General features: G+C 44.8%; 1 protein-coding gene across 1 annotated transcript in view; it reads left to right on the top strand.

Annotated features, from left to right (window-relative positions):
* The window catches only part of ABCA13 (ATP binding cassette subfamily A member 13), a 291776-nt gene that overhangs the window by 7638 nt on the left and 261778 nt on the right, over positions 1-22360 (top strand). Inside the window, exons 2-5 of the mRNA XM_074945249.1 lie at positions 3695-3788; positions 7190-7313; positions 20196-20347; positions 21764-21792. Coding sequence (XP_074801350.1) covers positions 3695-3788; positions 7190-7313; positions 20196-20347; positions 21764-21792 — 399 coding nt within the window. The remainder of the gene's footprint in view (positions 1-3694; positions 3789-7189; positions 7314-20195; positions 20348-21763; positions 21793-22360) is intronic.

Raw genomic sequence — 22360 nt, 5'->3', positions numbered from 1 at the left:
TCCCAGGGGGGCGTTTTCTTCATTCACTCATGACTGCTGTTCTGTGCCAGCTATAGTGGCTCTCAGCACTCAGCTGAAGGGGACAAATAAGCAGGCTGGTAGCAGGGCCTGAGTGAAGGAAGATATCACCATCTTAAGGGCCTAACTAGCTCCTACTACTTCAGTTGACTGCCTGTTCTCCTCAAGTGGGTTCAGGGAAGCAGCAGGAAACAGAAAGCTCCCTGAGAAGCTGGTGTTAATCAGTCCAGGCTCCTGGGGGTGCTAGAGAGGTACATAAGAGGATCCTCCTCCTCTCTCTCCCTGCAGCTCCTGCTGCTTTCTATTATTCCCTCTCACCTTTTCTCCTGCCTGCCTGTTATGTCCCTTGTGCCCTCCTTTCTCCAGCACAGCACTCCACCATCTCCGTGCATCTAGAGCAGAGAGAATACATATGCACCAGCAGCAGACAAAATTTTCTACACTCTGGGTCCTAGTGGCACCCCCCAACAATCTGGCACCTGAGGCGGCTGCCTCAGTTCACCTCATGGTAAGGCCAGTCCTGACATTGAAGCACTACAGCAGCACAGCTGTGCCTCTGTAGTGTTTTCAGTGTAGACAAATCCTGAGTCTGCCAGTTCCACAGGTGGTTGAAAGGTGGATAATAGAGGGAGATGGATAAACCCTCTGCTTAGACAGAATGAGCAGGTAAAAACACTGCAAGCTTAAACACACATACAGTTCTAAGTCTCCGCATATGTGTGAGAAGCTCACAGAAGGGACAATCTTGCTCATTGCATCTGGCTCATTGCATTACTCATACAAATGGAGCTTGTTCAACTGGAGGAATTTCACTTCAGGGCATTACTTCTGTGGGTCACGTCCAGGATATCTGTTTCCCACATACAAGATAAACTTGTTGGCCAGTCAAGTGGTCTTTAAAAAACAATCACTTTTCATAATCACTGTATCATGAACATCCAAGCTCATTGGCGGACTAACAACAGCACAAACAAATGACACAAAGTAAAAACAAATATTATGCAATACTGGGTTAATTCTGATTGATATTGATTTCCAGAGAGTTTTTGTCATGAGGCATTCCACTAGCAAATACATCATGCTACCCCTGATATTCCAGTTTGTATCAGATGTAGTCATCTGTCTCTTATGTTACCATACCAAAGCCAGTGCCACAAAGACTCCTCATTGTTTTTGCTGATACAGACTAACACGGCTACCACTCTGAAACCTATGCCCTGTTTATAATTTTGTACTATGTAATTTTATTGCATACAAATAGCTATATTAAAAAAACATTAAGGTTGCAAAGTCAAACACTCAAAAATTAGGAAATGCCAGAATTAAGATTGCATGTGCATTATGACTCAGTCTCTAATTACATGTTCTTGTACTATTTTTTCCACATGAGCCTTGACTTACTCAGTGCACAGGGTGCCCATTCAGTCCCAGACTCCCCTCCAGTCTCAGTTGTCCCTCTCCCAGCTGGCTTCCAGTCCCCCATTTTCCTCCCTTGCTCCCAGTCCTCCTGTGCAGACAGTCTCTCCCACATCCCCATTCTGGCTACAAGTCTCAGTTTCTCTTCTCCATCCTACCAGTCTCCAATCACAGCCTCCACATACCCCAGGCTCCTTGCCCCAATCTACACCCTTTGCCATCTGCACTAGGTTTAGTAGTTCTCCATTTTGCATTTGAGTCAGGAGGCTTCCTTCTCCCTGCTGCCTGGGCTCCAGCATGGGCACCATGGAGAGCACAGGAAGCATACTCTCCCTCCTCTCAGTTCCGGTGACCAGCCGCAGTGTGGCTTCTAGCAGCTGGACAACAATTGCAGGGAAACTTCTGTTCAACCCTTATACCCCTTGGCTGGAACATGCCCAGTGCAGGTGGAATCTTTGGAGGAGCATTTACCTGCCAAACTCTAACAAATCTGGATGGAGCATTTGAGAACTGCGATTTTTGAAAGTCTTATAACTTAGCCAAATGTAGGTGGATTTTCACAGGGGTGGCAAAAGGCACATTCCTGATACAAAGACCATCCCCCTGCCAAATTTCAGGTTCCTGCTCCAAAACATGGGAGAGCTATCACCTCTGAAAGAAAAGGAATTTTTTAACATGGGCAAAAGAACATTGTTCTTAGAAGTGGCTCAACTGCTTTCGCTGAAACTTTCCAGAATAATTCAGCCTGAAACAGACACCCAACATAGGAAATCTCAGACCAAGCAGTTAAAGTTTTGCAAAGTTATAAGCAACTGAAAATAGCATATTTTAATAGAAAATGTCAGACAACCTTAAATATAGGCAGTAATACCAGCTCTGCCTATTGTCATAGCTAAGGATCTCAGGTGTTCCATAGTTGTCCAGTAGATATTACTGAGGAGAGATCTCTAACACAATTCAGTGATCCCCTATCTCATTTATTTCCACAAAGCTGTTTGGGACCTCTTGTGTGCTGAGTAGAGTATATAAATTAAAAACTTAATATTTTGATTTTCAATCGCTGTTGGTTAAAGACTTTGTAGTAGATGAAACTGTATATACTTTGAGTTAATCAGCGTCTATGAGTATTTTAAATCTTAAAATAAGCAGGTGAGCTGCTTAGGTTTACAATATCTCACTGTTCAGTGTCTTCAATCTTAGCTTAGTAGATTATTTATTAGAGTTGGTTGACATTTTTAAAATTTTAAAATCTCAAAGAAGGAGAAAATTTGAAAACAAAAATGTAACCCACTCCCCCTTTGACCAGCTGTATAACTTACATATTTGGGGGTTTATCAGAGAAAGTGTACTTCTGATCTATATTTGTATGCCCGACAGTATAGCATGAAAGAGGATGATGGCAGTCAGAGGTGTCCTAAAGCACTTCTTTTTCTCCTGTCATTGTAGATCAATCTTGTTTCCGGTGTGGCTAGGCTTATTTTAGTGTAGGAATGGCTGGATTCGCTTTCAGAACACTATTATTGCCAGAATCTAGACTTGCTCCACAGGAATCAAAGACCACCCACTCTTTCTTTTATTAGGTTGTCTTTGTAACAATTTTATCTTTTGGAATATCTTCCCTGATATGGACAGATGATGTAAGTACTGTATCTAGCATTTAAGCTACTAGAGTTAGTAGCCACAGAAATCTACAGGTTCAATGTAATGATCTTGTCAGGCTTTCATGTTCTGTAATTCTTTTATTTTTCTGGTTTAACATTTTTGTGACTCTGCCCTATTTAACTGCTTCTGAAATACTGCTTTGTTACTGAAAAGCTTGCATATGAGGATCCTACTACTCTTTACAAAGCTGGCTGGCTGATATCATCCCGATTTTGCAGCTGGAGCAACTGAGGCATGAAGATGACTTGCTTTCACTTTGTCCTAAACTAGTTTTCTAGATTTTGGAGAACAGCGTGCCTGTTTCATTCGATTAGTTATTTTATATAGATGTAGAAGAAAAGATTCATGAAAATACTGTAAATAACAAGACAATGGCCTTTACTCTCATGCTTTGAAATCAGTGTTCTTTGCTCCTTAAAAATAGATGTGTTTCTACTTAGAAGTAAGTTTCAGACAAAACAGGATCTGGTTTAATAGTTTCTTTTTTATGGCATTTATACTGGTATATTCATTTGCTTGTCCGTGTAATAGTATATATTTGTATGATGCAGTTCAATTTCTACATTGCTGATATTATCGTTTTGGGTTTACTTTTCAGGTGCTGTCTCTCTCTGAAGTACTCTGGCCATGCATACTGTTCCTTATTCTGGCTGCAATTCGCATCCAACAACCTTCAAAACACAAGGAAAACTGTATGTTTCATGTTTAACCTTCATGTTTTGCACACCTGTGGACTATATTCTAAAGAGGGCTTCATAATAAGGAAATATCAGCAGGTTAAACCTGAGGGCCTGAATCAAAGCCCATTGACTTCATTGGGATTTAGATCAGGCCCTAAATTGGTTTTGTCTTTTGTGTCCTATAACATTATAATATTGAGTCCCCCTGCAATCTATAGTTCTTTCTGCTTCACCCTTTCCAAGCATTATCTTACCTAAAACAGTGTGGTAGATGTTACTATGCTATGTTTTATTTAGTTGCTGCAGTTCTATAGGATTCGGGCATGGTCTGTATTTTATAACCTGTCTGGAAATGGCATCTTGGGTTCAAACCACACATTCTCAACTTCCTAGAAGAATGATGTAATGCAATGTCATTTAAAACAAGAAATAGAACAGGGATCAGCAACCTTTGCCACTTCCTGCAGCTCCTATTGGCCTGGAACGGCGAACCTCAGTGGTGGGAGTTGCGATCGGCCAAACCTGCGGATGCCGCACGTAAACAAACTGGCCCGGCCCATCAGCAGATTTCCCTGATGGGTCACGTGCCAAAGGTTGCCGATCCCTGGCATAGAAGATACAACAAAAGAAACAATGAAAATCAGTCACACCATTGTATGGGAGCTTAAGTGATCCTGTATTTAAGACTGACATGTAAAACCTATTTCCTTGTAAAAGGCTTATGAGACCAGAAACCATGGATCTCTTTCTTTATGCGTGCTTAGAAATTAAACCCACACAGCTATGAGCTACATAACAAACCTTTAGATTTAGTGGTGTTAATTAAGACTGGTGTCTGAAACAGTACTGCAAATGCTGCATCGTGACGTGTCTGGACTCTTGGTGTTTATCTAGTGTCAGTATAACTCCCACTCTCTCTGTCTAATTCATCATTCTGTTGAATGGAACATAGTCCTATCAGTTGGAATAGTGACTTTTACCAGTAACTTTGTTGTCACAATTCTCCAGATAGAAACTGATACTGTTAGTAATGATTCATTCTTGGGAGATGACTGAGACCCATGGTGCATGTTCAATCAGTTTTAACTTTGATCGTTGCATTTATAATTTGAATACGTACATTCACAGAATGACATTAACCCTGAAGGATTTCAGTGTGTGGCAGTGTATATACAAGGATCAGTTCCTACATGTCTCTAAAGAACCTAGCACTCAGTTCTATTAATAAGGAGATAGGAAGTGAAGAATATCTTCTCCAAACTATGGGGGCATTTAAGAAAACTGAACATAATTACACAAGTTGGCATGTTGCTGAGACAATTTTGTGAAAAGTGCCTCGGGATCTTATAATGACCATGAATGGAAAGGTCTTCTTGATCCTACATCTTCTCTGCTTTGCTTGTGAGAACTGATATGTTTGTATGTATAAAAGAGAACACAACTATTTCTTTTGGGAAGAGATCTTTGTGGACCAAATTTTGCTGTCAGTTACACTTTTGGAAATCAATGGTAATGCCCCACTGAATTTAACAGAGTAACTGAATTTTCACTAGCGTAGCTGAGGGCAGAATTTTGTTCTGTTGTCTACAGAGTGTGGTCCAGAGTGTGGTCCCAATTCTGCAAGCTACTTTGGATAAGCTTGCAGGATCAGGGCCAATATTACGGTCTGAGTAAAATTTAGAAACTGTCAAACTTATTTAAGATGGGTTGTTTTCAAAATGGTGTTGGTCATACAGAACTAGAACTAGGCCGTATGTTTTTATGAAGCAGGCTAATACTCTTTCTGGGGCGCTATGCAAGGACATCTCTATGTTGTTTAACTCGTAGTGCAATTTCTAGTGATATATGTCTCAAAAATAATGATATTTCAGTTCCAACAAAACTAGCTTGGGTTTTTTAGGTAATATGGAATACCTGAATACACCGTTTCTCCAGTTCTTCCACTTCTGTTGTGAACATTCAATAGGAATGTTATGTCCAGGCCTAATTCAACTTGGGTAACTCATTGTAGCTATTTCTCCAGCAATTCAATTGCATGAAATAGTCTCCATTTCCTGCCCAAAGGTTCCTACATAGCTGTGGCTCTCACTGGGGGCTTACAATGGAGGAATGGACAGGTTTCTCAGTTATTCACTAGAGTCTTGGCTTTATTGAAAAACAAACAAAGAAAAAACACCCTTCAAAATATAAGGAGTACTTGTGGCACCTTAGAGACTAACCAATTTATTTGAGCATAAGCTTTCTTGAGCTACAGCTCACTTCATCGGATGCAGAAAGCTTATGCTCAAATAAATTGGTTAGTCTCTAAGGTGCCACAAGTACTCCTTTTCTTTTTGCGAATACAGACTAACACAGCTGCTACTCTGAAACCCTTCAAAATATGTGTAACCAAAGTGTAACTAGTGCACCAGTGTCTGCCTGAGTTTGCAGAAAGTCCGAAACAATAGCTCTGAAGTGCAAACTGCCCCATTCATTTCAATGAGTGGTAGCTCAAATGCCAGTGATGATACATTAAATGTCAACATTGTTAATTATTTCACTGCTCATTAAATCATGGAGGAAAGGCGAGGACATATTTTATTAGGAAGACTTGCACAGTCTACTCTAAATAGCCAGTCATTTTGGGTAGGCCAAAAACAAACACACAGTGAGGTTGCAGAAGAGTGACTGGTTTCATTTTCCTAAAGGGGAGCTCAGCTTTCAAAAGTTTGTATAACACTGTTGTACAGTGTTGCTCTGTGCTGTTAAACTGTTGTCATACTGAACCCCAGACGTGCCTACGTTTCAGTGCTGAGTGAATCATTTATAAATGGAATGCATGGTGGTGCAGTATAAAGGTTTTATCAAGAGATTGGGATAGCTGCATTACTCGCGAAGTGTTGTGGTAGGTAGAGCTGTGTGGAGAAAGGGAATTCCATTTCATGGATGATTTTGATATTTCAAAATTTGGTTTTGTTCCAATTAGGAACAAACCCACCATTTAAAAAAAAAAATTCTGAGAAAGGAAATGGAGTTCTGGTTCCAAGGCAGGCCACTTGGCGGGCTGCTCCAAGGCCATGGCCCTTGAAAGCCCTGGGTTCCCATTTTTGGGGTAGTCCACACTACTGGCTTCCCCACAGCCGTGGACCCTCAAACACCTGGGGTCCCTAGCCCTGGGGCAGTCTGCATGGTGGGCTGCCCTGGAGCCATATGCCTTGGAAGGCTAGACTGCCAAGGACATGAGCAGATGAGCTGGCAGGAAATCCGGCAAAGGTTTCCTCCACAACACCAGTGAAATGAGCCTGTCTTCACAAAAGGTTCTGTGTTGCAATGTAATTTTTCCAACGAGTTTTAGGGGTGAGGGAGCAGTATTACTACTAAAGCTTTATAGCCTTAGTCTCACTGATGTAATTTTGTCTGCTGTTGCTTTTTAGGTTATTTAGAAGCCCGGGATTTGCCAAGTCGGGGCCTTTATCCTTTTGTTCAGAGTCTCTTCTGTAATGTTGGCTCAAGGTGCAAAAACAGCAGTTACACATCTCAGAAACACCACAGTTTCCGGTAAGATGCACCAATTTATCAGTATTTCTGACTAATATGTCTTTTCCCATAAGAAGGGTCATTATTGTCTAGTAGCTAGGAGTTGCAGGAATTTAATTACTGTGGGCTAGATTGCTTCCCCCAGTGTGCTGTGTGAGGGCGGGGCAGAGCTCCTTCTGACCGCTCCTTACATTTTTCAGGGTGTTTTTGCTCCCCAGAGATAGCAAGGACCTAGCTGTTGCTTCTCACAGGGGCTGCTATTTTGATCTGTCTAAAAAAGTCAGGGGAGAAGGTGGGGAGACTTCTTGTGCTCTTGCCAGCCCCCCATGCACTCACACAAGACAGATAATAATTTATCCTTGTTAGAAGTTCTGTCAATACACGATGTGGGGCAGTGCATGGAAGATAATACTATATTTGCACATTTGTATTTTGGATAGTTTGGGAGTGTCTGAGGTTTCCCAGCTATGGGGTGCAGAGGGAAGAGAGTGGGAATCAAGGACAGCATCTTGAGGGACAAGAACAGAGAGCTGAGGAAGGAAATAGGAGGAGCTAAAGGAGTGGTCAGACAGATAAGAAGAAAATCAATGGAGGGCAAAGTCAAACAGAGGAGAGAAAACCCAAAGAGTACACTTAGATTTTAAGCTCTTTGGGGCTTTTTTTTGTTCTGTGTTTGGACAGCACCTAGGACGATGGGGTCCTGGTCCAGGAGTAAAGCTCCTAGATACTATTGCAATACAAATAAATGATAAGTAATAAATAGCCACAAAAGAACTGAACTTAAAAAGCTTTCCTGTTTGGTAATAATAATAGTACATAGTAGCAAACATGTAAATCATTAATTTACTTCAACATACTGCCAAAGACTGAGAATTATGAATGTAAGTGAGCAGGGTGCTCTGTAGATGATGGGCCTAGTTGCAAATAGCCTTTTTTCAGAGTTATATTCAGGGCAAACTGGATAACCAGGTCACTCAGCCAGAACGCAGTGATTGGCTGTGAATATATAGCAAATAAATAAATAAATAAATAAAAATAAAAAAAAATCAGTCAGGTAGAATGAAATTGCTCCTTTATAGGCCTTCAGAGTGAAAAGCTTAATTTTAAAGATAATGTGGACTTTAGCAGGGGTCAAGTGTAAAGCTTTCAATGTCACAGTAATATGTCACAACCTTCATGTCCCTTTTATGTTACGTGCTACAGTTTTTGGAGTAAATCACATTCCATTTACTTTATATGTGAGTCCTTGTAAGTTGTTTAAACTGAAAAGCTATCCCAGACTGGTAATTTTCCTCATGCTGTATTGTAGAATGTACAAAATGGAGCCCTGAAATTACAGTTTATTTTATTTCTCTACCACACAAATCAGTGCTAAAATAACAAGGCATTATGCCTTGACGCTGACTTTGTATTTAAAAAAAAAATCAAGTTTTTTTTCTGTTCTGTCTGAGGTGGTTGGAAGCTCCTGATATTAAAATATGACACTCATATAGTGAAGTACCTAACTGTAAACTGTCTTGATTGTCTGCACTGCATGAGTATTTGCACAGCTCTGACTATAGTCTCAAAGTCACATCTCAGCTTAATGTAGAAACAGGAAAATATTTCCTGGAGGCAGAGTTTCCTTCATGCCAGAGATCTAGTGAGGAATCTGAAGGGATATTCCAAGGATTTCATCAAGTTGATTTAGAAGTAATATCTATTTATAGATATATAGATGCTAGATTTATGGCTGAGAAGCATGAAGCACACAGCCTACTCAGGATAGAAAGTGTGAAAAGTTGGCATAAAGTTCATCCCGAGAACAGTCTGTTCCAGACCAGTCCACCAGTATAAATTAGATCAACCTGAGGGCTTCTCTGAGTTATGCTGGCTGTCAACAGCCTCTAGGTTCCAAGTGCTGGCATAAAAGTTCTATAGAGGTTCCTCATTAGATCGCATGGCCCAATTATTCCTCAATTTGCTGGTGCTTATGCTCAAGATATGCTTTTTTAACTAAAAAGGACAATTTAAGCAGGGGATTAATCACACTGTTCAACAATAATAGAATACCATTTCTTTAAATATTTTTGGATGTTTTCTACATTTTCAAATATATTGATTTCAATTACAACACAGAATACTAAGTGTACAGTGCTCACTTTATATTTATTTTTGATTACAAGGGTTTGCACTGTAAAAAGACAAAAGAAATAGTATTTTTCAATTCACCTAAAACAAGTACTGTAATGCAATCTCTTTATCATGAAAGTTGAACTTACAAATATATAATATGGACAAAAATACTGCATTCAAAAATAAAACAATGTAACATTTTAGAGCTTGCAAGTCCACTCAGTCCTGGTTGTTCAGCCAATCGCTCAGACAAACAAGTTTGTTTACATTTGCAGAAGATAATGCTGCCCGCTTCTTGTTTACAAAATGTCACCTGAAAGTGAGAACAGGCGTTCTCATGGCACTGTTGTAGCCGGCACTGCAAGATATTTACGTGCCAGATGTGCATGCTTCAACCACCATTCCAGGGGACATGTGCCCATGTTGATGACAGGTTCTATTTGAAAACCATCCAAAGCAGTGCGGAGTGATGCATGTTCATTTTCATTATCTGAGTCAGATGCCACCAGCAAAAGGTTGATTTTCTTTTTTGGTGGTTCAGGTTCTTTAGTTTCTGCATAGGAGTGTTGCTCCTTTAAAACTTCTGAAACCATGCTCCACACCTCGTCCCTCTCAGATTTTGGAAGGCACTTCAGATTCTTAAATCTTGGGTCAAGTGCTGGAGCTATCTTTACAAATCTCACATTGGTACCTTCTTTGTGTTTTGTCAAATCTGCAGTGAAAGTGTTCTTAAAATGAACAACATGTGCTGGCTCATCATCTGAAATTGCTGTAACATGAAATATATGGCAGAATGAGGGTAAAACAGAGCAGGGAGCGTACAATTCTCCCTCAAGGAGTTCAGTCACAAATTTAATGAACGCATTATTTTTTTAACGAGCGGCATCAGCATGGAAGCATATCCTCTGGAACGGTGGCCGAAGCATGAAGGAGCATACGAAAGTTTAGCATATCTAGCACGTAAATACCTTGCAGTGCTGGCTACAAAAGTGCTATGCAAATGCCTGTTCTCACTTTCAGGTGACATTGTAAATAAGAAGAGGGCAGCATTATCTCCTGTAAATGTAAACAAACCTGTTTGTCTTAGGGATTGGCTGAACAAGAAGTAGGACTGAGTGGACTTGTAGCCTCTGAAGTTTTACATTGTTTTGTTTTTGAGTGCAGTTATGTAACAAAAAAAAATCTACATTTGTAAATTGCAATTTCAGGACAAAGAGATTATACTACAGTACTTGTATGAGGTGAACTAAAATACTATTTCTTCTGCTTATCATTTTTACAGTGCAAATATTTGTAATCAAACTATACACGTTGATATCAGTTACAACACAGAATACAAGATATATATGAAAATGTAGAAAAACATCCAAATATTTAATAAATTTCAGTTGGTATTCTATCATTTAACAGTGCCATTAAAACTGCGATTAATCGCAATTAATTTTTTGAGTTAATCTCGTGATTTAACTGCGATTAATCGACAGCCCTAATTTAAAGGTCAGAAGGCATGCCCAAAGTCACTCTCATGGCATCTAAGTGGCATATTAACAACACGTGATCTTCATGGGAGCCTGGCTAAGCATTTGTATTCTAGGGGTGCCACACATTTAAAACAAATCTGAATAATTTGCATGCTCTATCTCAAAGACGCAAGAGTGATAGATCCGGGGACAAATGATTCCAAGAGTGTGTTGCCACCACTTTCACAGAAAATTGAGAACTCTGTGTGTGTGTGTGTGTGTGTGTGTGTGTGTGTGTGTATTACTTTCAGTGGCTAGTTCTGCGTGCTACTCTATATATTAATTTGTTTTAATGGGAACATAGTACAGATACAATATGCTGTATGTATGGAATGGATCTTCCGCTGTGATGAGTGTGCAATCAGCTGTATATTAAAAGGCTGATCTTAGTAACTAAAATAAATGTTGTTGTGTTTAGTGCTGTTAGCCCTGCAGAGCCAACACATCTAAGAGAGGGAACTAAAAATAACAGGATTGTTTACTAAATTTTAATTGGTTTTATAGATTATAAAACTAGAAAGCACCACTGTGATTATCTACTCTGACTTCCTGCATAACACAGGCTATGAGGCCTCTCTGAATTAATTACTGTTTAAACTATAGCATCTCTTTTAGAAAAACATCCAATCCTGTTTCAAAAATTGCCAGTGATGGAGAATCCACCACAACCCCTTGGAGGTTGTGTTAATGGTTAATTACCCTCACTATTAAAAAACTGTGCCTTGTTTCTATTCTTCACAAACACGCTGAAGAAAATGAAGTTGCACAGGTGTTCCTGAGGCATCATTTGAAGACATTGGGTTTGCACAGGTGCAAGTAAAGGCATAATTTGTGCTGCTAGACCATTAATTAGTGGTGGGCAGGTGCAAGAATCTAATTTGCTACTCAGAGCCAAGAGTGAGTTCTCAAGGCTGCTGTTTAGAGGGAGAAGTTGTACTTGTAATCTGGCTGTTTTTCTGCCCTGATCCTGCAAATGCTTATGCACATACTTAAATTTAGATTCATGGGTTCACTGAAGTCAGTGGAACTCCTAACATCCTTAAAGGTAAGCATGTAGTTGAGTGTTTTCAGGATCAGAGCTTTACTCTGAAAATTCCCCAGAGACAAACCTAGAACTCCACAATCACCTTTTTATATATCTGTTTTTCAGAGTCGATTTGTTCTCTCTGTGAGTTTGCCTCTATATTTCAGCAAAATATTGACCATCTTTCACTCCATTCCTCCAGAAGTTTCTTAGTGCAATTAAAGAGTTCCTATTTTCCTCTTCCCATTGATCATGTCTGTACCTTTTAGGGGTTGGTAGATATTAATTGTTTCAACTTTCATGGGTCCATTTTCAAAATGAAAACTTCAGATGTTAATCACTCAAGCACAGCCCCAGCTGAAAAACTGAGTCTCTTATTAAAGTACTATAAAAAGAATCCACCTTTTCTATCTGTAATCCATTCAGATTTGAAGCAGACTATAATGAGTCTTCAACAATTCCTGTTGGCTATCAGGCAAGCTTGCATGAAAGTGAAATTTAGTTAAGTAGTCAAGAGCCTAGTGGAAGTTTTATGATGATTTCATTTTCTACCAGTCAGTAGAATATCTAAGGATTGTGGGAATGGGGCCTTCCCTACCCAGGAAGAATTTTACAGTGGGGGTTGGTGTAATGGTCCCTGGTAGAATATGCCTCACAGAATGCTTCTAATAAGCCTATCAGATATTTTTTGTCTATATTTGGCATATTCTGATTTGATTCAGTTTTGGGGAAAATATTTTCACTTATATTCAGACCCAAATGCAAAGTACAGATTAAATAACTATTCAAAATAGCTGCTAATTAAGTAGTTCCTCCAAACATTTACCGAAGTCCTTTCTCACATTTACAGTCAACTGTAACTCAGCTTGTGATCATATGACTTTCACAATTAAAACTAGGTCACAAGCTCCAATTAACTGTTTTGCGCAAACAAGCAATCTCCAATTACCACACTTTTTCCAGTCTGATAATTCTATAGTTTGAGAATGGCCTGTTGATTTTTAAATTCACAGCCTTTCAAAATCTTCTGGTTCTGTAATTTCAGCGAAGCAGATCATTGCAGGTAGGGTCAGTGGCAAACAGTGTGTGTGCTTGGGGAAGGAATTCAGTTCCAAGCAGCCATTAAGCCACTACAAGGAGCCTTCAGCACATACCTTCCCCAGCCTGAGTAGCCGGTGCAGTTGTTCTAGAGATAGGTGGGGGTGTGACTGGGGCTTGCCTAATGATCTAGCTACTGTGCAGGGCTGTAATTGCCCACAGTGGCCATTGCAGGAGAGGTGCAAGTTAGGGCAGCCCTCAGGACTACTTTAACCAGAGCCATAGGGTTAGAAGGCCCCCTACATCCTTATTGCCTCCCCTCCTGGTCGCTGCACCAGGGAAGGAATTAATTCAGGCCCAGATCTCCCAAAATGCCCAATGGGTCTCAAGTATGGCAGTTTTTCTAAAATCAAGATCAGAACCTTATCTAGCAATTCCTGCTGCTCTCTTTGCTGGGGCAGATACTGATTGTGTGTAGCCCTATACAAACTGAGAAGTATGGGGGGGGGGCTGCAGGAAGACTTCCAAAATTTGCGCAGGAAAGCAGTTGGCTTGCCCTTTGACCTTCGATGGCACTAGTGAGGCGGTATGATCTGTCTGCCTTGGCTGAGTACTTTACCCATCTGGTTGAGCATGAGCAGTGCTTAATTTGTGCCAGGGCTGAGCTCTGGCAACTCTAGGCTTGGAAGCTCATAGCTCTGGCACTTCTGGGCTTGCTGCATCAGTTATGAATTAAAAAATTGCCTGAGCCCAGGCACCTCTTTCATTACAAATTAAGCACTGAGTGTCAGGTTTGCATGGGAGCTTGCTGGATGAGGGTTAAGCCAAACAAAACAACTGGAAGTGATTATATCGGTCTCATTGACTGAGGGAGGGCTTTGGGTGTTTTTTGCTTTAGTTTGTAATTTGAATGTCACAGTAGATTGTTGTCTGTTCCTGCATGCTCAGGTAGGAACTGTGGTTAAGATTTTTTCCCCCATCTGAGCTTGCTTTGCTACAGTTACCCATGCCTCTGGTGTTCTCTAGATGTGGTTTTACCTTAAGACCATTCAAACTCTCAGTAAAATAATACAGAATTCAACTCTCTGTCTGCTTATCAAGCAGCGTTGCAGACTGAGAGCATGTTATGGTGGTACCCAGGGGTCTGCACTGGCTGCCAGTTAATTCCAAGTGAAGTTTGAAGTGTTATAAACCAGACTTTAAATGGTTTGTGCTCTGCCTATCTAACTGGCAATCTCCCTTCCTGGATAGTACTGCTGTAGTTGTGATCCGCAGAGGCACTAAAGCTATTAATCCCTTGGATGGAAAGAAAAAGGGCTGGCAGCCCGCTGCTTTCCATAACTGCTCCACACCTCACTGCTTCTCTTGGTCTCAAAGTCATGATGAGAGGCTCCTCTGTTTATCAGGCTTGTGGTCAGTGAGCACAGTGGCCAATAAGAAGCTGTTGATCAGCTGAACAGAAGTTCAGGGAGGGAGGGAGATTTTAATTCCAGTTATTTGGCTGATTTACACTGTGGGTTGGGGCTAATCTAGGTAGGTTTGGGTTGTATTTTTATTTAGAGTTTTGGATATGTGCTTTTTCTCCATCTAAATAAAATAAATAACATAAAGTTCCCTCTCCCTGAGAAGACTTGTATCTTAACTAGAACCAAACCCCATAAAAGGGATTAGGAGGATACATGGTGAGGGAGGCAGATTATCATATATCTGCCTCGTCTGAGGTGACTTGAACCTTCCTCTGAAGCATCTGGTGCTGTTGGAGACAGGACACCTGATTAGCTGGACCCCGGGCCTGACCACGGTAACTCCTCTGAACAATATATTTGCTTAATTTTTAAAAGCCCCCCAAATCCACATTTAAAATATTCCTAATATGAAAAACACTTCAGGTATATGAGCAGCTAAATGACAAATCTGAGGTAAGCCTGAATGATCGGTCCTGCAATGAGTTCCTCATGGGCTCATCCCTGCACAGCCCCACTGAAGTCAGTGGGGTTCCATGTGGGCCTAGGGGTCTGCCAGTACAGAGTTCAATGTAGGACTGAGGCCTGAACTCCCAGAACCAAATGTCTGCTTAAAGTTCAGGGGAAGTTGACAGCCAGACCAGAACTCTGTTCATGGGGCCCATTAGAAATCTAGAAAATGTATTAATTAGAATTTTTCTTTCATGAGGTTTGTTGTGTCCAGGGTCATTCTTGGAAATTTTGTTGTGTAAAGAAAAGGAAGAGAGAAATATGGGCCATATTCTTTGTTTTCATCTGACAACTAATACAGATGTTCCCGACTTACACAATTGTTGCATTCCGGAAAGCCTTACGCAATCGTTCCATTCCAGAAAGACTCAAATTTTGTGTATGTCAGAATGTATACCCGTACGTTCGGTGATGAGCTGCCAAAATCTTAACAACCGGTTCCCTCCTCACCCCACGAGGGGGTCGTGGCCCGCCCCCACCCCCCGGGACTCCTGCCCTATCCAACCCTCCGCGTTCCTTGACGCTCCCCCCCTCCAGCCCCATCCATCCACTCCCCTCCCCTGTCCACTGACTGCCCCTGGAACCAGGCAGGAGGGTCTCATGGGCCACCATAGGGGGTGCCTGCCCCGCCCTTAAGAGCCAGAGGGACCTGCCCGGGGGTGAGGTGGGGAGTCCCAGCAGGGCTTATCTGGAGTGGCTCCCGGGAAGCATCCAGCAGGTCCCTCTGGCTCCTAGGGGTGGGGTAGCAAAGCTACTGGGGGAGCAACCAATTCCGTGGCTGCTCCGGGGCTGGAGCACCCACGGGGAAAATTTGGTGGGGGCAGAGCACCCACCTGCAGCTCCCCACCCGGCCCCAGCTCACCTCGCCTCCGCCTCCACCTCCTCCCCTGAACGCACCGCCCCCTCACCCCCGGCTTCCCGCGAATCAGCTGTTTGTGCGGGAAGCCGGAGAGGGCTGAGAAGCAGGCGGCGGCTTTGCGCTCAGGCCCAGGGAGGCGGAGGTGGAGGTGAGCTGGGGCGGGGAGCGGTTCCCCTGCGCGCCCCCCCTCGGGTTACCTGCTGCGGTGCAGGCAGCCCTCTTCGTGCCCCCCCCCCGCCCCAGTTCCCCCAGTTCGCCTCTGCCTTCCTGGGCCTGAGGGTGAAGCCGCTACTTGCTTCTCAGCCCGCCCTGGCTTCCCATGCGAACAGCTGATTTGCCGGAAGCCGGGAGAGGGGGCGGAGAAGCAGAGCGGGGCAGCGCGTTCAGGGGAGGGGGAGGGAGAGGAGGCGGAGGCAGAGCGGAGGTGAGCTGGGGCTGGGCGGGGAGCTGCTGGTGGGTGCTCTGCACCCACCAAATTTTCCCCGTGGCTGCTCCAGCCCCGGAGCACCAACAGATTCAGCGCCTAAGGCACCACTTTTGGCTGGTTGTTAAATTTAGAAGCCCTTTTAGAACTGGTTGTCCCTCACGAACCGGTGCGAACCAGCTCCAGCTCACCACTGCGTACGTTACGCAAACATTTCCGCGACTCGAAAATCCTATTTCTGGCTTATGGAGCTTTTTCCGTAAGTGCGAATTTGCGTAAATCGGGTCTTGCATAACCCGGGGAGCGTCTGTATTCAGGGCTTCGAAACTGTGATGTTATCAGCAAGCCACCAGATGGCACTATTATAGAAAGTATGTATAGCTCGGTTTAGCTGGAAAAAGTGTATGTGGTAAGATCTGGGGGAAATCAGTGCTGGTAATGTAATGCTGTTTTTTATGGGAGCTGCTGCATATACCAGTAAAACTGTCATAAGCCTTAGGTATATAGATACTGCCAACAATGAAGCAGAACCTCCTACTTGTCCCCAGACATGCCTCTGTTAGCCCATCAAATGCCTGAAATTGTATTTGCATGAAATTTGCATATATTTATATAAAATCTTCATAACTACAACTTTTGATGGCCCAGTAGTGGCAAGTCTGGAAATGTGCAGTTTATTTCTATTTTACTGGAAAATGTAATATGGAAATCAGTGCAAGGCAATCGACAACTAACCCCACGACGCTATCTCTACAGTCGCTTTTCAGACTAGTTGTGCTTTAAATAGCAAGCCTGCATCAGCATGCATCTGCCTCAGAAGCTGTTACTATTTCTGCTTTTTGTTATGGTTATTATTTGTTGCTTGTGAAGGCACCAAATGTCTGTAAGGCAGTTCAGTAGGGCAGTAACATTCACGGAGAGTGAAATATATGGTAGTGCAGGGGCCAGTGTAAGTCCTGTGCACTGCTTCACAGCACCTGCCCCAAAGTGAATTTCACCCTTGTGCAGGGTTGCCAACTTTCTAATGGCACAAAACCGAACACCTTTGCCCCACCCCATGCCCCGCCCCTTCCCTGAGGCCCTGCCCCGCCTCACCCCTTCTCCAAGGCACCACCCAGTGGTGAGCTGGAGCCGGTTTGCACCGGTTCACTGGAACCAGTTATTAAATTTAGAAGCCGTTTTAGAACCGGTTGTTCCGTGAGGGACAACCGGTTCTAAAAGGGCTTCCAAATTTAACAACCGGCCAAAAGTGGCGCCATAGGCGCCGACTCCATGGGTGCTCCGGGGCTGGAGCACCCAAGGGGAAAATTTAGTGGGTGCAGAGCACCCACCGGCAGCTCCCTGCCCCTCCCCATGCCTGGCCCCAGCCAGCCCCAGCTCACCTCCGCTCCGCCTCCTCCCCTGAACGCGCCGCCCCGCTCTGCTTCTCTGCCCCCGCCCCCAGCTTCCCGCGAATCAGCTGTTCGCACAGAAAGCTGGGGGTGAAGGGGAGGCTGAGAAGCAAGCAGCGGTTTCACGCTCAGGTCCAGGGAGGCGGAGGTGAGCTGGGGCGGGGGGGGGGCACGAGGAGGGCCACCCGTGCCGCAGCAGGTAACCTGGGGGGGGGGGGGGCATGCAGGGGAACTGCTCCCTGCCCCAGCTCACCTCTGCCCCTCTGGGCCTGAGCGCGAAGCTGCCGCTTGCTTCTCAACCTCCCAGGCTTCCTGCGCAAACAGCTGATTCGCAGGAAGCTGGCGGGGGGAGGGTAGAGAAGCAGAGCTGGGCGGCATGTTCAGGGGAGGAGGCGGAGGCGAGGTGAGCTGGGGCCAGGCGCGGGGTGGGGAGCTGCCGGTGGGTGCTCTTTACCCACCAAATTTTCCCCGTGGGTGCTCCAGCCACGGAGCACCGACGGAGTCAGCGCCTAAGGTGCCACTTTTGATGTGATCAGTGGGGGGAGCGACCGCTCCCCCTGTTCCCCCCTAGCTATGCTACCCCGCCCCTAGGAGCCAGAGGGACCTGCCGGATGCTTCCTGGGAGCTGCCCCAGGTAAGCACCGCCGGGACTCCCCACCTCGCCCCCCGGCAGGTCCCTCTGGCTCTTAGGGGTGGGGTGGGCATGTACTACGGTGGCCCACAAGACCCTTCTGCCTGGTTCTGGGGGCAGTCAGGGGACAGGAAAGGTGGGTGGATGGGGCAGGGGTCCCCGGGGGTTGGATGGGGCAGGAGTCCCGGGAGGCAGGGGTGGGCAACGACCCCCTCGTGGGGTGAGGAGGGAACCAGTTGTTAAGATTTTGGCAGCTCATCACTGGCACCACCCCTGCTCACTCCATCTTCCCTCCCTCCATTGCTTGTTCTCCTCCACCCTCTCTCACTTTCACCAGGCTGGGGCAGGGGGTGAGGGATCCAGCTGGGGGTGTAGACTCTGGAGTGGGGTTGGGGATGAGGGGTTTGGGGTGCAGGAGAGGGCTCCGGGCTGGGGCAAAGGGTTGGGTGCTGGGGGATACGAGCTCTGGGCTGGGGCTGTTGGCTCTGGGTGGGGCCAGAAATGAGAGGTTCAGGGTGCTGGAGAGGGCTCCGGACTGGGCCAGGGGATTGGATGCATGGAGGGGAGGACTCCAGCTAGGGGTGCAGGCTCTGGGGTGGGGCTGGGGCTGAAGGGTTTGGGGTATAGGATAGGGCTCCATGCTGGGGCAGAGGGGTTCAGAGTGTGGGAGGGGGTGCAGGCTCCAGCTGCGGATGTGAGTTCTGGGGTGGGGCTGGTGATGAGGAGTTTGGGGTACAGGAGGGGGCTCAGAGTTGGGGCAGGGGTTTGGGGTGCAGGAGGGGGTTTAGGGTGTGGGGTCCTGGCGCCGCTTACCACAGCTCCCAGGAAGCGGCCTCCAGGTTCCTGTAGCCCCTAGGGGCATGGCCGGACTGTGACCAGTGGGAGCTGCGGGGGCAGCGCCTGCGAGCATGAGGGCAGCGTGAGGAGCCTCCCTGGCCGCCCATGTTCCTAGAGGCTGCAAGGACCTGGTGGTCACTTCTGGGAGTCGCGTGGAGCTGGGCAGACAGGGAGCCTGCCTTAGCCCTGAGCCCCTGCTGCGCCGCTGACTGGACTTTTAACAGGCCAGTCGGTGGTGCCAACCAGAGCCGACAGGATCCCTTTTCGACTGGGCATTCCAGCCAAAAACTGGATGCCTGGCAACCCTACTCATGTATTGAATAGCAACTGTAGTTTCGGCTAGAACCTTTTCCTGTCATGCCCCCCCTCTCCCCTCTGCCCCGATTACCAGTAATGAAATCTGCCCATCCCCTTTCAATTACTGCACAGTTGGCTCAGCAGAGGAGTTTGAGCTGAAGGTGGAGCTGGGGGAGGAGCTGGGGCTAGGGGCGCAGGTGGCATGATGGCAGAGAGAGGAAATAAAGGTAGAGCTAGCCTGGGGGCAGAGCAGAAGGCAGAGTGGAGCTGTAGCTGGGATGGAGCTGGGCTGGGTGGTGCTCCCTCCCTGCCTCCCACAGGGGTTGGCCGGACCCCACTGCTGACCCCTGGAATGTTCTTCCATGTCCCACAGTTTGGGGACTACTGTGCTAGATAGTCTCTGGTATTTTATCCTGTTAATATTCAGTCTTCAAGTCAAAAAGTAACCATCAGTCAAGTTCAGGAAGAAATCCTCTCTCACCTCTAGGTGCATTTTAATTCATTTAGACTTATTTGGAAGAGTCTGCATTGACCAGTGTCAGAGTCAAGACACCAGACTAGCTGTTCCAGTAGGGCAGCTCTCGTTGTCCTGCTACCCACAGCATTGTGGGATTTTTGCACAACTCAAGGCAACTGTAATGAGCTGACAAATAAAAATTGGGTAAATGGGGAACAGTAAAAACTCTCACCCCAAAAATGCAAAATGGCGCTCAAAGCTGATAGAGAGGAACTTGCAGCTGCTTTCTCCAGTTTCTATTTTGAAATGACCTTCCCTTTTCCCCTTTCATGGAAAGCGCTTCCAGTTTCCAAGGTGGTCAGGACAGCATGATGGGAACTGACCTGACATTCCTGAAAGAGATACAAGACCTTGCAAAAGGGATTTCAGAGACCTCTGAGAAAGCTATTGCTTTACAAAAGCTGTGGGAGGAAGAATCAAAGTTCTCAGGTAAGTCATCCTCTTTTAGTAATTGGCTGATGTGCTTACCTGGCACTGAGTGAAAGCGACTGAAAAAGACAATGTTTCCTTTTATCATTAAAAAATCATTGTTTTAGCTAAGAAGTTGATCTATAATTCTTGTCGTTGTCATAACGATTGTTGGGGGTTTGCTTTGTTATTTTATAGAGCCCAGAATTGTGCTAGCTGTGTTCTACAGAGACATGGATGCCTGCCCCCATAAATTTACAATCTAAATATTAGACATGGCAAAATGATTGTGGGAGATAAATAGCAGGGAAGTGGTTGGGGAGGAATATAATGAGTGGGACTGGAAAAAGAAGGTCAGGTTTCAGGAGGAGACCTGGTTTGGTATGACATCTGGCACAAAGGCACAGACTTTGTGGCCTGGCTACTACTGGACAAACACAGGTCTTGCAGTGTGGAACACTGGCCACCCAGCCTGCTCATTAAAGATCTCTCTCCTACAGCTCTGTGTAGGGTTGCCAGTTTTGGTTGGATGCATTCCTGGAGATTTCATCACATGACATAATCTTTAATTCCTGGAGACTCCAGGCCTTACTTATTGCTAATAACATAGGACAAGGACCAGGGTTAGTAATATGATCATGTGGTTACCCTGTCAGGCATGTTTTCAAGAGCACCCTTCTGGCCCACCAGGTGTGCAGAGGCATGGTGTGCACATGGGAGTGACTTGACCTAGCCCCTGTCTCCCCTAGTGCCTATGCTACAGCCTGTGCACGTGCTGCAAACACTGAAACATTCAGCCACTGGCGTGAGTAAGGGATGGTACAGAACCACACCAGTCTATGGGGAGCTTAGAAAGGGGTTGCATACTGGGGAGAGCGGGCCTGTCTGTCTTGCTCTAAAGAAGCAGTAATGACTTCCAAATGCACCCCTCCTGTACACACAAAGCAACCTCGCAGAGTAGTTGTCCTGTCAGATCTACCAGAAGCACCCTCCATTACTCCCACTCATCTGCATTTCAGCACACTTCACTACGCCCACTCTGCTGCCTTTCCTCTGAAATAGGATGACATTTAACCTCTTATATCGGGTAGAACACCCAGCACTCTTTTGGTAACCCTGTCTAAGCAGAATAGAGTGGTCAGTAGTGCCTGGGACCATATTGCTCTCCTACAGTTTACATGATAATTTTGCCTTACCAGTGAAAATCATCCCTGGTAAGTAATTTTATTAAAATTGGCTATGTAATGATACCTGGAAATATTAGGAAGTACAAAAGATGATCAGATCACCAGTTCTTTGGTGCACTGCTAGTTTTATGGCCTTTTCCTTTCAACAAAATGCATTTTATTAAGTGTTCATTCGCTGTATTTAGTAGTGATGCTTCTGTTGTGAAGAATAACGCAGCTCTTTGAAAAGGAAAACTTTTTATTTTTACAGGGTCCACCAACAGTTCCATTTTCTTAACCGTAAGTAATTTTTTTTGTGTGTGGAAAGTTACAATTTTAGACTTAGCAATAATTGATAGATTTTCTTTTTCTTTTTCAAGTTTTAGTAAAGCATATTGTAGAAAGTGGAGTGCTGCTGAGGGCACAGTGATGCAGGGACCTAATGTAGAGGGTCACGGATTGCTACATCACTGGTTTGAATCCAATCTGCATTATTAGTGGCTAAAAGCCTTTATTGTGTGAAGTATGTTTGTTGATTATCTGGAGATTTTAAAAAGTGCATTAGGCCACTCTCTGAACATGTGTACAAAAATGTATAAAAGCATAATACAAAACACCTAAAAAGACTCATCTTTATGTATTGAGAATTGTTGATTATTTTTACAGCATCTAAAAGGTGGTAGGCACTTCACAGTGAAAGAGGTTGTTGCTGCCTAGAAGAGATTACACCCTAATTTTAGATGGGATGCAGTGAGGAGGGGTGGACATGGAGTGAAGAAGGACAAGGGTTACACGGTTTAGCTGAAAAATGCCTCCCATGGCCCCTGTGATAGCCTCTGCGAAATGAATTGGCTGTCTGTCCAGTCCC

Source organism: Natator depressus, chromosome 2 (genome assembly GCF_965152275.1).
Source record: "Natator depressus isolate rNatDep1 chromosome 2, rNatDep2.hap1, whole genome shotgun sequence".
In the NCBI taxonomy this organism is placed as follows: domain Eukaryota; kingdom Metazoa; phylum Chordata; order Testudines; family Cheloniidae; genus Natator; species Natator depressus.
The sequence above is the reverse complement of the archived record's forward strand: the minus strand, read 5'-3'. Positions and strand labels throughout refer to the sequence as shown.